The 17,665-nt window shown below is 35.8% G+C and overlaps 1 protein-coding gene across 2 annotated transcripts in view; it reads right to left on the reverse strand.

The window, feature by feature from the left end:
• IPO11 (importin 11) overlaps positions 1 to 17,665 on the reverse strand; it is a 203,463-nt gene that overhangs the window by 105,520 nt on the left and 80,278 nt on the right. For both annotated transcript variants that reach the window (XM_008691374.2, XM_008691375.2), the window contains exons 17-21: positions 15,005 to 15,038; positions 14,451 to 14,491; positions 12,739 to 12,855; positions 8,306 to 8,419; positions 2,905 to 3,020 (exon numbers count right to left, since the gene is read on the reverse strand). In XM_008691374.2, the coding sequence (XP_008689596.1) occupies positions 2,905 to 3,020; positions 8,306 to 8,419; positions 12,739 to 12,855; positions 14,451 to 14,491; positions 15,005 to 15,038 (422 nt within the window). The remainder of the gene's footprint in view (positions 1 to 2,904; positions 3,021 to 8,305; positions 8,420 to 12,738; positions 12,856 to 14,450; positions 14,492 to 15,004; positions 15,039 to 17,665) is intronic.

The raw sequence follows: 17,665 nt of genomic DNA on the forward strand, positions 1-17,665 counted from the left end.
TAACTTGATGGGGGGGAAAAAACCGACATAATCAGTCTGAAGAGTTTTCCTTGGTATGTATGACCACAAACATATCTTGCTACTGATTATCCCTACTAAGTTCAAATTCCCATTCTCCAAGATAACTATTTTACATCGTTTTTCTCCACAAATCCCTCATATCTTTTACATACTTCAACTCCAGCTGTAACAGTATGTTGATGGCTACACTTCACATTTAGTTGAGAAAACATAATCCATTTGATTGAACACCTTCCTATCTCATCCCACTATAATACAAAAATCCATCTTTCTGCCCCTAGTTAAAATGGATGAAGTATTCCACATGCTATTTAAAAAAAAAAAAACAAAACCCTACACAGGGTAAATGCCATCCCTTCTTGTCTCCAATTATATCACTCTCGAGCCTCATCCATCCCTCTAGACCCTGGATTCCCCACACCAGCCAACTGCTGTCCAATTTCTACACTCCTCTTCCTAGTAAATGCTCCCAAAGTTGTCAATGTTCACAGTCTGTACTTAAATAATTATAATTCTAACTTATTCTTACTACTTTATTGAAACCCCTCCAATTATCTCCATGGGCCAAATTCACTTCTTTGTACCTCTAACAAGGGACAATCAGCAACATTTGACACAGCTGACCACTCTCTCTTTCAGAAAATATTCTCCCCTCTTGGCTTGGTTCTCCTCCTCTATCACTAGACAGCTCTTCTCTGTCATCTTTGATATGACCTTGGGATGTTACAAGTTCTGTGGGATTCTGAATGTTCCATACCTGCCCTTTCAAGCTTCTCAGGCAATCTCAATGATTCTCAGGCTTTCAATGTCATATGCAAAGTGCTAACCACTTTACAAACACTATCTCATCCTCACAACAACCATGTGAGGTAGGAACTGTACTTCCTCTTTTTACAGATAAGGAAACTGAGTCTCACAGACAACGATTACACACCTAATGCAGTGGTATAACTGGGATTGGCACCTATATCTGATTCCAAAGGTGAGTTCTAACTCACTAAGAAAAATGTATGAAGAAATGTGTACCCTGTGGCGCCTGGGTGGCACAGTCGTTAAGCGTCTGCCTTCGGCTCAGGGCGTGATCCCAGCGTTCTGGGATCGAGCCCCACATCAGGCTCCTCCACTAGGAGCCTGCTTCTTCCTCTCCCACTCCCCCTGCTTGTGTTCCCTCTCTCGCTGGCTGTCTCTGTCAAAATAAATAAATAAAATCTTTAAAAAAAAAAAAAAAGAAAGAAAGAAATGTGTACCTGGTTCGATTTAAAGAATCTTAGCAACTAAGCAACTTGGCAAAACAAAAACAAAAACACCCCAAAAATATTCTAATGATTTCATTTTGTTACATATAACTAAAGGCTAGGAAAAAAAGAGATCACCATTAACAGAGCAAGTACTTTTATTATTACCTGTTCATGTAATCCTCAAAAAATTTATAGACCTTTAATAAACACATTAATAAACTAATTCTACTAATATATATACATATATGCTAATATACTGCTACGTATCTGAGTCTGTTTCATTACCATAGCTAATATTTTTAGTTTTTCTAATAGTTTTAACATCATAAATTATCTACATGTCTACAGAAATGTGCTAGAGACTAATGTTTTGATTTGCAATCTCGAGCAGGGACCGGCAAACATTGGTCACATTCAACCCACAGCCTATTTCTGTAAATGAGGTTTTACTGGAGCACAGCCATTTTACATACTATCTATGACGGCTCTGGCACAAAAACAGCGGAGGTGAATAGTAAGGGTAAGGACCACATAGCTTGGAAAGCCTAAAATACTTATTGTCTGCTCTTTTACAGAAAAAGTATGCCAACATCTGATCTAGAGTAATCCATCCTGTGCAAATAAAAATATATGAATATAAAAGGTTTCAACACATGCTAATTTGCAATCGAACCATCCAAAGTCATTTAAGTTCAAACAACATAACCCAGAAAATATGAAAAACCCAACTTGTGATTTGAATATCTACCTGTTTTAAAATTGTTCATGTAGTATTCTGCTACAGATCGTTAATTTATAATTTGCACCAAAGACAATTTCTAAAAATAAAAAAATGTTCATTCCTAAACATCTAAGAAAATACTAAGGCAGGAAGGAAGGAAGGAAGGGAGGAAGAGAGAGGAGGAGGAGGAGGAAAGGAAACCAGAAATGTTCATTTTTTTTCTATGGTTATTTCTGTGATTTTCTTTTTTAATTTCAAAAGTCAGTTTATATATCAGAATGTTTAAGCCTTTCCTATAACTGGCCCTGCAGAAAATTGCTGCTATGCGTAAGATAAGCTTAGTAAAGCAAAAGGGTTTTCTATGTTCTAGCACAGCTCCTTACAGAGCGGTCAGTCACTACAGGTCTGTGGTACCGAGACACCTCAGAAACAGAGTTTTTCTTTTTTACTTTTCGACACAACATACTACTCACTTGGTAAAATAGTCAAGTCAAGACTAAGTAGCCTCAGCATCTGGGGCTGAAGGAGAGTATCTCATTACTTACTGGGTAAGGTAGTAAGAGGATGAAAAATAACACCCCCCAAATCATTCCATTTAACAGGCTGCAAGTTTTAAGTCATTTTTAGTTTTGAAAATTTAATGCACTCTCCCCATTTTACATTTCAAATTCACAAATATCAAATGTAGCCAAGTTCTTAGTGATATTTCCCCTTTTAACTTTGACTCCTATGAGCCTATACTGAGTGACAGCTGCGAAGAAGAGATGGAGCTATTATGTGACCCAGTTCAGAGAAAAGTGATTTTATGTTTTTGTTTTTAAATGCTGAGTTTTAAAGCCCTGTTACAGGACCTTTGCTTTATTGGCATGAGAGTATGGAAGGCCAGGAAAAAAAAAATCCAGGGTATCAAATTTTTCCTCTTACCATAATTCTAAACCATCTTCCAGAAGATAAACATGTGGAGGCTGGGAAACATCTGTACTCAGTTGAATAACTGGGAGCAGGAAGGGGTACAGGTTCTTGCTGTCTGCTCCTAATCCCTATGGGAAGTATAAATAAAACTTAACATAAGACACTCTAAGATCCCACCCCCACCAAAAAATAACCTATCATATAAAAAGGTCCTAAAACAAACTTAGAAAAAATAAATCAGTCAGATCTTCCGGGATGGTCCTAACCATAGCACTACTAAAACAAGGTTAGTTCTGTTTACAACTGAACAGCAAGTAGCAAAATACTATTCAATTGCCTAATGGTAATAAAACCATATACACCAAAGCTATAAACATCTGTCGTTTTAAGAGATTCCACATATAAATATTTTCTCTTCTCTGACTCTTAAGAAGTACTAACACTGCTATGCTAAATTCTATAAATCATCTCTAAATGAACCCAATCAAAATGTTCATCAGTAAAATAACTATCATAGTACATTCATATTCCAGAATACTGAGCAGCCAACGAAGAAGGATTAAGCATGGAATGAAAACAACCTCAAAAATTATTACTAACTGGATTTAACGGGTGCAAAAGTGTGTGTATAACAACTGCACAATGCCCAAGAATTTTTTAAAATTTCTACCTATATGCATATGAGATATATGCATAAAAATGTTTCTTGGGAGCAAATAGAAAAAATTCACACTAATTAAATATGGGAAGGGGAAAGGATGCTGGAAGAGGGTAAAGGAAGAGATTCTTTCTTTGCTTTTGTAAGGTTTATTTTAAATGAACAGTGTTTGCTCGTATTAATGACCCAAGAACACGAAGATGGAGGAAGAAGAAGGGGTTTTATCTCAAGTTCTAGTTTACCTAATTTCTGTCTTACAGATGTTGACTCAGAGAAGCACACTAAGTCTAAGCACTCTACGGGAAAATGAAATGGATAAAAAGTCAATTTCTAATCCACAATAATCTATGTAATCTGATAAAAACAGAAAGGAAACCAATAAAGTATCAAACACCTTCTTATTTAGGAAATAATTCAAATATCATGACAACATATAGTAAATTACAGTGCAACAAAATCTACATGTGTTTATCTTCCAATGCCACATGTATACCTGAGTTCAATCTTTATTAGCGGGACAGCTACCTCAGTAGAAATACATAAAGTTTATCCTTAAAAAAGTTTGGCCCTTTCTGTAACTAAGAATCAGTTGAAAGATCTTATTAAAGATGTTTTTAAAGGAAGAGAATTATTAAAATGACACAATTAACAAAGTAGTACACTGGATTTTAAAATTTAGTTTAATTTCAGTCTCTATAGTTCAATCTTTAATAGAACAACAACAAAAAGAACATTAAGACAAACCAGTCAAGTTCATTTTGACTATCGAGTAGAATTAAAATTCCTTAGGAAAATTAGAATCCATCCACTTACTTAGTGCACATCCAATAAGCACAAGATGCTAGAGCTTTAGCCAAACAAAAGTAAGCAACTGGTAAACGTGCAAGATTCTCTCGGTCAAAGTGAAGACATTCACCTTTGTAGTCTAATGGCCTGAAGACTGTGTCCAATCCCAGATATTCAGCTTTAAATAAATTTGACCATTGTCACAGCCCACAGCTCTAACTATAAGACATTGTCTGCAACGCCATGAAATAATCACAATAGGACATTGTCTACAATACTACGAAAGCTCGAAAGTAAATTCAACAGTTATTAAAATTATCAGAAATGATTCAAGGGACAGAAATCGTACTCTACTATAATTACATAAGACAAAAGGAAAAATGAGGTGAAGGGTACTCTGTACTATCTTTGCAACAGCCTGTGAATTTATACTTCTTTTTTTTTTTTTTTAGGTGAAGGAAGAAAAAAAGGATAAAACCCCCTAAATACTGGCAGGGTATTGTTTTTGACTGCCTTCTCCTGGGTCATCTGCATGCTGAAAATGTCCAAATCTATTATTTCCAATCCCCAATCTCTGAACTCCAGACACGGTGAATAACTACAGGACATCATCACCCAGAAGCCAGCTCGAACTCTTAAGCTGACCACTGAACCAACTCAATGTCTTCCTAAAATTGGTTCCTCTCCCTGAATTTCCAAACTCAAGTGACCTGAACCACTATCTATCTACTCAGTGATGAATGGTATCTCAACCACCTAGTTCCTCTTCTTACTCACCCAACATCTAAACAATCCTTCATTCTGTGTAATATTTTTCAAATCTTTTTCCTTCTTTCTATGGCTTTTACTTCAGATCCGCATCATCTCCTTCATGGTTAACACAAAGTCTGCCAACTACTGTCCTTGACCTTAGTTTTACTCCATTTCCAACCGCGCCCCCACTGGTGCCCTGATCACCTTTCTAAAATAAAAATGATAACACTCCTCGTTCTGAACTTCAGATGTTTTTTTGGTCTTCCTGACCCTCAGCCCAAGTTCTGTACTATGTTCCAGCTACACCAAACAACTGAGTATTAGCAGTACTATGGGAACACCTGGAGAAAGCGGGCAGATTTAATCCAAGCATCCTCTGTCAAGAACCACTGAAAGAAACTAGGAGGATGTGCCTTAAAGACCTATAACCACAAGCACAGAGAGAGCATAAGAAAAGATAAAAGCTAGAAAGACAAGTGGCAACTGACTCAGCAAACTCGGAAAACCAAAGCTCGAAGACAGCAGTAAAATAACGGCAAGAAGCAAGCTGACTTATGTTACAGAAACTCCGAAAGACCCAAGAATTGGTAGTGCCAGGTACTCTGGTTTGGGAAGGGGTAGGTTAAAAGTCAGGTATTAAAACTAAGGGCCTCCAGAAAGTGTTCACAAAGCGACTTGATGCCAAGATTTCATAAAGTCCACAAACAAACCACTGGCCCTGTTCGATCCTCTGATACGGTAGAGCGAATGCTCTCAGGACAGGGAGACAAGGAGAAAACAGGTAGTCAAAAGGAGCGATACTATATAAAAACAGGGAGCTGTAATATGCAAGAGGCAGGAAACTAAAAGCTCTTTCACTGAGGAAAGATCTCAAAAACGTGGATCATCCCCTATAAAAAACCCAGGTAGATTTTATACTAAAGGAAAAATTCATAATTAGTAAGTTTCCCATACGTTTTCAACCCTCTCAATCAGCTTTTTAGTGCCCTAAATTTATACCGACAAAATGCTGAAGGTTCTTGAAGCTGGGTGATAGTTACCTAAGGACAGACTGATTATACTGTTCTTCTTCCTTTTTCTGTACACTTCAAATTTTTCACAGGTTAAAAAATAATAATAACAAAAGGAGATGATCAAGGATCAACAGATGATCTCTTTAGTCAGAGACTACTAGTCCGGGTTCCCAGAACGTAAAAAATGAAAACAGAAACATACAAATATACTAATGTTTCCCTGTTAAGTTTGAAAAGCCCAAGGATGGCAGTGTCTTCTACAAAATGAGACTTAACAATAACCCTTAGTATAAACTTCTCAAATGACTGAAAAGCACATTTTAAGCTACAATCTCAACTTTAATATTAAATGTTTTATGCTTTCTCCAAGAAGGATGGATGACCACTTGGCTGGAACCCTGCACCTTTGGCCTAAACAAAAACACAGGGTACAGAATAGTCACGACTAAAGGAAAAGGCCCTACACTATACTCCAAACATTCCCTGCAGGTTATTCTGGCCTAAGACCTCCTGAGGTGACACTGCCTAAGGAGATAAGAGAAGCTGGTTTTTTTTCACACCTCCGTCACATAACTCTCAAAACTGAACATAAAAACACATTTTGGCAGAGATATGATGCAAAAAATGTGGATCACTCTTCATTCTGTTACTTATGAGAGCAGTCTTAGGGTAGTCAGTAACCTTATCCTAGCCTTTGTATCCTCCTCTGTAAAACGCACATAATCTTCACAGAAGATTACAAGAATTAAATGGTAGATAAGAAGAGATGCTACATGAGACATTTATTAAAAACAAAGTGCTTTAAAAAAATTTTTGTATTACTATTCATCTATCTGACACTGCGTTAGGTAGGAATTTGTAACCGTCAAACTCATCCACAAACAGTTAATGAAAGAAAAAAATTTACAAATCAAAAAAAGTGTTAGGGTGCCTGAGAAAGGTTTTTTAAAGACTAACGTTAAAATGTTTTTTTCCCCCAATTTTTAACTTACTAGAAAACTGTCAAGTAGCCATTAACTCAGAGATCACCCCACTGGAAAATCTATCACACTTTGGGGCAAGGCCAATAAAAATCACTTGAGCATACCTGGGTCCAGATATTCTCAGACTTGGCATTAAGCCCTTCCCTCTCTATCCTCTCACCATCAGAATATAATTCACTATAACCGTTCAAACGACACCTACATAGTCCTGTTCAATCTGAAATTTTAGATTTCTCTCTATCCGCTGTACAACCCCAACACCTCAAAGTCAAGATGCCTAAAATCATATTCACTCCTTCCTTCAAAAGTAAGTCACCTGTTTCCCTACCTTCCCAACTGATGAAAAGGAAAATTTTTATTTCAAATCACAAAAAAAGAGTGAAAATGGGGAGTAAATTTATGCAGAAAAGCCCTGAACCCAAGGAAAATGCATAGAAAGTACACTGGACTGCACAAATCATGAGTCTATCACCATGAGAGACTGCTACATCTCATGAAAGAAAATGTCTTTAAAACCATGAGAGACTCTTAACTGTAGAGAACAAACTTGAGGTTGCTGGAGGGGATGGGTAACTGGGTGACGGACATTAAGGAGGGCACTGAGCATGGGTGTTATGCGCAACTGATAAATTGTTGAACATTAAATCTGAGTTACTACTGCAAATATGTTGGCTAACTGAATTTAATTAAAAAAAAAGTAGAGAGTACTTTCCAGATGTCAAAAAAACATCCAAAGTCAACACACAGAAGTAGTTTTTAAAACTGTTTAGATCACACATGAAAAAGACATAAAGTGAGAGGCATTTCACTACATTAAAATAAACCACATGAGAACAATGAATAAAATTTGAAAAGAAAAAAAAAAAAAGCCAAAAACCTTAGAATCTTAAATACAGAGAACTGGTGGTTGCCAGAGGAGAAGTGATCAGTGAAATATAAAAAAGGGATTAAAAGGTACAAACTTCCGTTTATAAAATAAATAGGTCCCAGAGATTAGAAGTACAGCATAAAGAATATAATCAATAATACTGTAATAAAAGTGTAGTGACAAGTGGTAACTATACTTATTGTGTGGGCACTGAGTAATGTACAGGATTGTCAAATCACTATGTTGTACACCTGAAACTAACACTGTACGTTAATCAGATTTCAATTTTTTAAAAAATTTTATATATATATATATATATATATATATATTAAGAAAATGGAAAGTAACTTACCTGAACAAGATGAATAAGTGTTGTCAGAATAGCACATCTCAACATATTGTGCTCTTCACTCTGCTTCCAAAGAAGAGGCAAATACTGTACCAGACATCCTACATATGGTCGTATCTATCACAATAGAAGTAGGAGAAGCAAAAGAACTCTATTAGGAAAGAAGGCAATTTCCTTCAAGAAACAAAAACACAACACTATTAAGTCCCAGGCAGGAACTATTTAATATTTACTAAACGAAATGTATTATACATGTATCTTTTTAAAGATAAATCAGGTATTACACAGAGACATACAGCTCTATGGTAACTATTTTTAAAGAATTTTAAATAAATTTACTGCATGAATTAAAATTTAGGAAAATAACATAATACAGCCAGATATCTACAGTTTAATAGAAAATGCTGTTATATCCTGGATCTTTTAAAAAGTCAGCATTTACTCACACATTCGACAATTATCTGATGGCACCTTCCAGAGAACAAGGCACCAGAAAAAAAAAAGAATGTAAAGGTAGACATACAAACCCTTACAATGAGAAAAGATCAGGTGTACAGGAGGCATAAAGATAAAGGTGTACAGCAGGTATACTGAAAACACTGAACAACATCCTTTTTAAAAGACACAATTGTTAAGACCACATGGATTAAGCTAACCAGTTTTAAAAATATACCCTGAGACACAGTACAGCTTGACAGTTGAGTTTCTTAAAAAAGAAAACAGATCTACACTGAAGCTGGACAGCCCTCTAGTCTCTCGGTTTCTGGTTACAGCATTTGCAATTGCTCTGAGAGTAAGCTTCGTGATAAACAGAAATACTAGACCTTCACAACTTCAGTAATATCTTTTTCAATCCCATGGATTAAAATTTAAAAGTGCTCCCAGAAAAAGTGAGTTTCCTTTTTTTGCTTATAAAACATCATACACTAAAAGAGTAGTAAAAAAGTAGAATTCCTTGCCCCTTGGGATACAAGGGAGGGTACAGAAAGACAAGAAGTTAAATATTTGCCCAAATATTTTGGTGAGATAAAATTGAAAAAAATATTATGAGACTCTTTATTATTTATCACCTTATTTTCAAATTTTGACCCATACTATTATTTATTGAGCACCTAATCTTGCTAAGTGCGCTCTATCTTAAAGATCACTCCTATTAGCTTATAAAAGCAGACCAACTAGCATTTAAAACCACAGGTTTCAAAGGACTTGATTCATTCATACTTAACTAAAAACAGTATATAACAGCATATTCTACTGATGTAGAAAATAAACTGATTTTGGTTTTGATATTCAAGTGAGAACCCTTTCAAGGAAGGGCACAAAGGGAGTACATGCGATAAATTATAGATAAGGTAGGAATTAAAACCCAAGTACCCAGGTACATTTGCAAGTCATAAAATACTTACATCCCAAACTTAGCTGTATGCTGGAATTTTTGATGTTCTAAATTAAAATTAATGCTTCAAAACGGATTTCAATAATCACCCACAGAGTTACTATTGCAAAAGACATCCCCCCAAAATGCAAAAATCCCCCAGCACAGGACTGGGGATTAGCAAACAGAGTGAGGACATGAGAGCCAAACATACTCCCTTAGGCTAAAACGGAGGGGGTTAAAAAAAACATTACTGGGACAACTGAGGAAACCTGTTATGGACTTGGTATTACCTAACGGTACTGCATTAATGTTAAGTTCCCTCAGTCTAAACATGGCTATGATTAAGAGAAGGAGAAGTCTAGTATTTTGGGGTGATGTGCCATGATACTTGAAACTAAAATTCAAATGGCTTAATAACAACAACAATAATTTGTATATGCACACAGATTTTAAAAAAGAGCAATATAGCAAAATGTTAATAACTGATAAAACTAGATGAAGGGTATACAGGTATTGATTTATACCAACTTTTCTGTACATCTGAAATATTTCAATAGAAAGATATGTAAAAAAATACTGCCCATACACAATTCTGAAAATGATTATAATCTATGCATTTTTTTGGTAGGCCAGCATCAACTATTTGCTCAACATCTAATAGAACAATTGGAATCAAGAACGTTTTCTAGACATCAGGCTATAAAAGAAACTAAACTATCAGCTTACCACAAATGAGATGAAAAGTACACTACATGCACTCACTCATCTTCTGGCACCTCCAATCAAAAGGAAAACAAAACAGAATGCAGGGGAATACCATAAGAATCATAGTCTTATGAGTCAGTTCACCATATGTAGGGAGGTATCCACTTTCCTTTGTAACATGTTACTGCTAATGTAAAAAATCAAGTATGTGAGAGCCTAACAAATGTTTTAATAAGAGTTCCACCCAAAGGGGATTTAAAAAGTAAGTACCCAACGACACCTCATCTTATAAATCTGATTTTCACAGAATATTTAATATTTCACAAAGGCCCTTTAATTTTGTCCTTTTTCTTCAGAAATGCGTAAGTTTAAAGAATGTCTGCCTCACACCCAAACCTGATGATTACCTGTTTTATTTCTATGTATTTACGGGATCGCTGCAAGAGAATAATTCAACCGCAAGTTTTCGACTACTTTTTCAAAAAGCAGAGAAAATATAATCTTTAAATAATTGCACATTATAGTATGAAGACGGTGACTTCACTGAAACTTCACAATTAAACCATTACGTGTCATCTCACTATTGTAAGATGGCTCAAACTATTTACAACCGAATGGACAAAAATCAAATTTACCACACAGAAGAGAGATCTACGATATATAAATGATGAAGCTGTTCAAGGGTTAACACAGGAAAGCTCAACAATCAGACTACTGAAGATACTTTTCATAACCACTTCCTACCTGAATTCTGAAAACACAAAATACCACTGGATAACTCTATCTCATTATTTACTGATAACAGTCACCTAAGCTGCTTAGGCTATTTGTGTTCTGAAAAGCAAATATGGATAAAAGGACAAAAGCACTTCTACATTTACTAAGCATGAGGAATTTCAACCTAGGTTAAAAAGATTTAGAGATTTGGGAAGATGGAGGTAAGAAAATTCATTTCCACAAAAAAATTCTTTAACAAATTTCCATTGACCAGATGATATCTAAATAAGATCATAAAAAAATGGCCAAGCCTTGTTTCTACAATCAATTTTTTTAATGAACAATTTATTGCATTTGTATAACGATCTAAAGCATACTGCACATTTAAAATAATTTCATTCTTATGAAACCTTGTGAGTGAGGTGATTTCAGAATTATCTTTATTATTTTATACACAAGGACACAAAGTTAAAGACCTTTCCGAAACTAAATAGCAGAGACAGGCATTTGAAATGAGTTTAAGAGTTTCAATTAACTCTTAACAGTTGTGATCAAAATCTCTCGATATTCTTTAGAAGCAAATACCAAAATGAAATAATGTAACTAATGTAATAAGAATCCCAGGTGCTAATAAACTTGTAAGCTACTACTATTTTTAGACACTCAGACCTGTATCTGCTGCAAGTGATAAAGAGAGACTCAGAAGTGCGGCTGGAGTTGCATGGTGACTGTACTGGTAACACCACTAAGATGTATGCACTTTAACAAATTCCTTAAAATCTCCAACTATTTGATAACAAATTCCAATCCTCACCCAAAGGTTTCTGTGAGGATTAAACGAGAAATATATGCAAATCACTTAGCACAGATGTTTTTAACTTGTCCTTATTCAGTAACTGAGAGCAACTCTCAACAGTTGCTTTAGAATTGAAAAACAAGCTCAAGGTATCAGAATTTACGAGAAGATCCAGGAACACACTGCAAATCTGTGGATATGAACTCAATTACCTTTCCCTAGTATCTCACAGATTTACTTCAGTACTTCTCAAACAAGGATACAGTGGTGAACTAGGATATGAGAAATTACTAGGATAAATACAGGGTAGTTTCTTGAATTATCAATTTTTCACACAAATTAGGACAGAGAAGTTGAATAATTTAACAGTTTAATAATAATATAATCGTTGAAAACTTTACATACTTTTATATTAAACTAAACATGTATATAATGTAGACCAAACTGCAAAACACATTTAATTTTGAAGGTAAAAATAATCGACCTCTGAGAATATTTGCATCTGATGGCACGTGTGGCTATGTCCTTAAACACAACGAATTTTAAGAAGTATTATTACGTATAAACTGGATCTACTGAAAGATATAAAATTCTGCATTCTAAACACCTCTATATTACTGATCCCATTTCTAAATTTTAGATTTTAACTTTCTCAAGTCATTTTTTAAAAACTCAAGTACAAATGTCAATATAACTGAAATCACAACCATATAGGTTATAAGAATTTTAATGCACATTTTAACTTTTAAATAATGTACATAAAGCAAAAATATTAATGCCTTCCACATATATTCTACTCACCTCTCTGACATTTATTTTAATGTTTTACAACAAATTTACCTGTATGTTGACTCTTTCAATCACACAAGAAAGGACATGCAAAACATGCATCTTTGTGTCACATTCTGTAACTTGCTGCAGTAGCTGGAAAAGTAGTGTGAACATGGTTTCCAAATACTGCAGGGAAACAGAAATAAAAGGAGGATCAGAAGAGAAACAGAAATATCTTCACAAACATCAATAAGAAATAAAATTAAATAATAATCTCAAAGCAATAAATAACAGACAAGCAACCAAAACCTCAGCACTACCTAAGTAACTTTTTCAAATTGTTCAAGTTGCCAATAATTAGAATGGTGATTCTTTTTTACTATTGCTCAATGGCTCCATTTTAGAATTTAATTCATCCACAAACTCAATAATGTTTTCAGAGGAAAATTATGTCTAAACTTTGAGTTTATATTTCATACCACTATCTAAACTGCTAACACTGTCTTTCTTGTCTTTGCCCTTTCGTATATGCCTGTTGCCAATCACAAAATGTTTTGTTTTGCAAAGTCTACTTATTAAAGCAAAAGGAATATCAATAACTATACTCGCATACTAGCTCTCTGATGTGGCCCTTAACATATGCTACATAGAGATATCAATTTCTGTACATATATATTTGTTATTCAAAGAATGACAAAATACTATTAGGAAATAGAAAACAAATACCCCATATCTGGCTATTAACTCCTTCCCATGTTACAAAATTACGGTAGGAATTAACGAATCACAAGACGCCAGATACTTACATAAAACAAACATCTAATCTTTCAGATCTTTAGCTTAATTTTAAGAAGATTTTGAAAATATATTTCATCCAAAAATACCTAATGATTCTTTTACTAATGAAAAACCTGCTCTACAAGTTTCTCCATATATGAGCTACACAAGAAGTACAGATAGACATTTTACCATATTGACTTTTTTCTTGCCCAGCCTTTTTCTTTTTTTATTTTTTTTTTTAAAGATTTTATTTATTTATCCGACAGAGATAGAGACAGCCGAGAGAGGGAACACAAGCAGGGGGAGTGGGAGAGGAAGAAGCAGGCTCATAGCGGAGGAGCCTGATGTGGGGCTCAATCCCATAACGCCGGGATCACGCCCTGAGCTGAAGGCAGATGCTTAACTGCTGTGCCACCCAGGCGCCCCCCCCCTTTTTTTAAAAGATTTTATTTCAGCCTTTTTCTTTTTAAAGAGAGAGAGGGAGGAGAGAGGAAAGGCAGAGGGAGGGAGAATCTTACGCAGGCTCTACGCCCAGCAGGGAGGCCGACTTGGGGCTTGATCTCACAACCCTGAGACACCACCAGGGTGGAAACCAAAAGTTGGACGTTTAACCAACTGAGCCACCCAGGTGCCCCTGTATTGGTTCTTAAGAATCAATACTACCAGGGCGCCTGGGTGGCTCACAACAAACAAATAGATGAGGATAACCTAAGGAGTAAAAGTAATAGACACAGATAAAATGAAACTAGATGTTTTATAATTGTGAAAAAGAAAAAAGTTTGTTAATTCTGAAACAGTTAAGACAGCTAAACAAAAATAAGCTGAATAAAAATAAAGTTATGAATCAGAATTACCAATACAGTAATTACTTCCAAAATAATCCAATATACTTCTAAATTTGGCTTTAATCAATTACATACAATTTCAGTTATAAAATAACACTCAATATTCAAAGGACATATGCAGAAATTGTCCCCAATCTTAAAAATAAATATTCTTACCGGTAGAAATTGATCTGTTCTAAATTCAAAATCATCAACAGGTAAAGAGTAGTTAAGGAAAACTGAGAATGTGTGAGGTATATCAGAATTAAATATGTCTTAAAACCAAATATAATAAACCATTCAAAACCTAATTTTAAATTAACAAATTTTACCAAAAAATTAATTTAAATGTGTTGCTAAAATTCTTCACAATGAAGTTTTTTTTTTTTAAAGATTTTATTTATTTATTTGAGAGAGAGAAAGAGCACGAGCACAAGCAGGGGGTGGGGAGGAGGCAGACAGAAAAGCACACCCCTCGCTGAGCAGGGAGCCCAATGAGGCACTCCATCCCACGACCCTAGGATCATGACCTGAGCCGAAGGCAGACACTTAACCGAATGAGCCATGAAGGCGCTCATGAAGTTTTTTTTTTTTTTTTTTTTTTAAGTAATCTCCACAGGCAACATGGGGCTCGAACTCACAACCTCAAGATCAAGAGTCTCAGGCTCCACTGTCTGAGTCAGCCAGGCGCCCCATCACAAAGAAGTATTTTTAAATTCTTTAAAGGATATTTAACTTCAGTGTTGTAGCTGTTTCAATACGGACCTAAAAAAAAAAGTACATTATTATTTTTAATAATTCTAGAGCTACTAAATATCATTAATATCAAACGGCAAAAGAATTTATTCCAAATCACTTTCTTTACTCTTTTTGGTAATATTTAAGTCATGGAGCAAATTATCATCTAGAAATAAAAGAATATTCCTCTTACTTTTCAACAAGAGTTGAAAAGTAAAAAGTCCCACCCTTCTCAGTTTCCCATAATTCATATTTCAGGAGGCTTTAATCCAGGGGGTGCTTCCAGGAAAAAAATAATTTGCCGTAAGTGTGCGGAGAGGGTGGGACTGAGAGGACAGTACGAAGAGGCTGCCACAGGTAAAGAGAATTCTGAGATCAGAGAGGACAGTCAAACGGGGTGTGGCCGGTGACTGGAAGATGTTCAGTGAAGAGTGAGGGAGGAGAAAAGTAGTGAGAGAAGGGAGGAGGAAGAACACACATTCCCATCTGCAACCTCCATTACAGGAAATCCTTGAACTACCCAAAGATATATTCCAAGATTTTCTAAATTCCAAAGTTCACAAATACACAAAGATTTGCACAAGCTCCTGACCTTCCCAAATCACATTTTCTTCGTTTATCAGCATGTTCCCTGAGCAAATCACATCAGGACAACTTAATCTCCCCATTATTTCCTTTCCAGTGTTACCTGTGATCTGGTCAGCTCAACTGGCACAGGCTACAATACCCAGAGTTTCCAAGAAAAGTAACATGAACTCAAGCCATGACTAAATACAGTATTATACTGTAAAACAATATATCTAAAACATTAATTTCCCAGCTGAGGGTCATTACTTTTTTAGATGCTACACTTACTGTACCTGAATTAGCAACTGGCTTTTTCTCAGCAGCTATTTTTCAAAGAAACAGTTTTAACCATTTTACAGGAGCTTCTGAAGTTCTGAGAGGCTGATTAGGCATGTGCACCAAATGTGAAACACTCTACTGTCAAATCCACCGACCCAAAAGCCTACAGTGCAGATGTCTTCTTGCCGGCCTTTTCTTTTTATTCACTCTCTCTAAAGGCAATGTGAATATTTCCAGACTTTTAAATGATGTAACAAATTTGCTGATTGCCTAATACATGTAAAGCACCATGCCAACCGGTCTACCACGAAATGACCTAATGAAAACAAGGTAAACTCGTGTGATTAAAAATACTTGATAAGGAACTATTATCTCCCCGGCAATGTGTTGGATTCTACAGAAAAAAGCTTTAAGAAAGATCTAGTCTTTGCCCTCAGAGAACTTACATTCATGAAGGGTACCAGACACCCAGATATTAAATAATTATCAATAAAAATGTCAAACTTGAAAAGCTTAAGAACAGGATAACCCCCTTGAGGGCATGGACTGACTGGTCATTTTTTTTTTTTTTAATTTATTTATGAGATAGAGACAGCCAGCTAGAGAGGGAACACAAGCAGGGGGAGTGGGAGAGGAAGACGCAGGCTCACATCAGAGGAGCCTGATGTGGGGCTCGATCCCATAACGCCGGGATCACGCCCTGAGCCGAAGGCAGACGCTTAACCGCTGTGCCACCCAGGCGCCCCCTGACTGGTCATTTTTAAACTGCCATCATTTATTAGAGGGTGAGGCATACAGCTGGCACTGTGTCAATCATTACATTCACAGACAACAGAACATAAAAGCCCCCAAAAAGAAAAATGGCCATCAAACTGCCAGCACACTAACCTTCCATTCTCTTGATTTTTTTCCACAAAAGGACCACAGACACATCTAACACATAGCCTGACAGCTACACAAATAAGTAGAGAAACCAAAAGAGGCATTGGAATAAAAACTAGCTGTTTTTCCTACCTAACAAAGGGCAGTCAGTGCAGTATGACATTCAGAGGAAGAGATGAAATGATAGGAGATGACTTGCCTGCACTCTAGTTTAACTCCAAAAACCAGAAGCCAAATTAGGAGGGAAAACAAAAAGCCCACCAAGTTTAAGAAAACAGAGGCACATTTAAAATATGAGAAAAATAAGAACAAAATTAGCCATTCCTGAGCTATAAAAGAAGTAGTCTCTTCACAAAGAGTATGAATTTCACAGTGATTCAAAAGTAATGGGAAAAAGGCAAAACTCAAATTCGTGGAATAAAGAGCTGGGGAATGTGACAGAAGATGGGTAGAAGAGAGTCTAACAATTCCTAGGACACTAATTGTTCAATAAATACTTGCTAGTAAATGCAAGAAAAGAAAACAAAGTACTCTAAACAATGACTTTTCATAGAATAAATCCCTCCGAAGAATAAAATCCCAAGTATCCAGAAGTGGATCCAGACTGCGAGAACTCAGTCTATGGTCTATCCTAACTCCGCTCAAATCTCAGAAAACTCCTGAAATTTTAACAAGCAAATTCCTTTTCTAGGGCAAAGAAGTACCATCAAAGTATAAGAAACATTGGAAGGATCCAAAAAAGCATAAGAGCAATAGAGAAATGAAGGAGAAGACACCAGAGGTCAGCCCTACTGCCAAAGAGGATTGCTATAAAAGAAAAAATAATCAGATACTTACATGCCCCACTTCAGTGACAATGACCCTTGGGAGAACTGTCAAAGTGGCTAATCTGAATTCCACACCTGAACTAGCTCAATGCCTCACCG

Source organism: Ursus maritimus, unplaced genomic scaffold (genome assembly GCF_017311325.1).
Source record: "Ursus maritimus isolate PB19 unplaced genomic scaffold, ASM1731132v1 scaffold_5, whole genome shotgun sequence".
Taxonomy (NCBI): domain Eukaryota; kingdom Metazoa; phylum Chordata; class Mammalia; order Carnivora; family Ursidae; genus Ursus; species Ursus maritimus.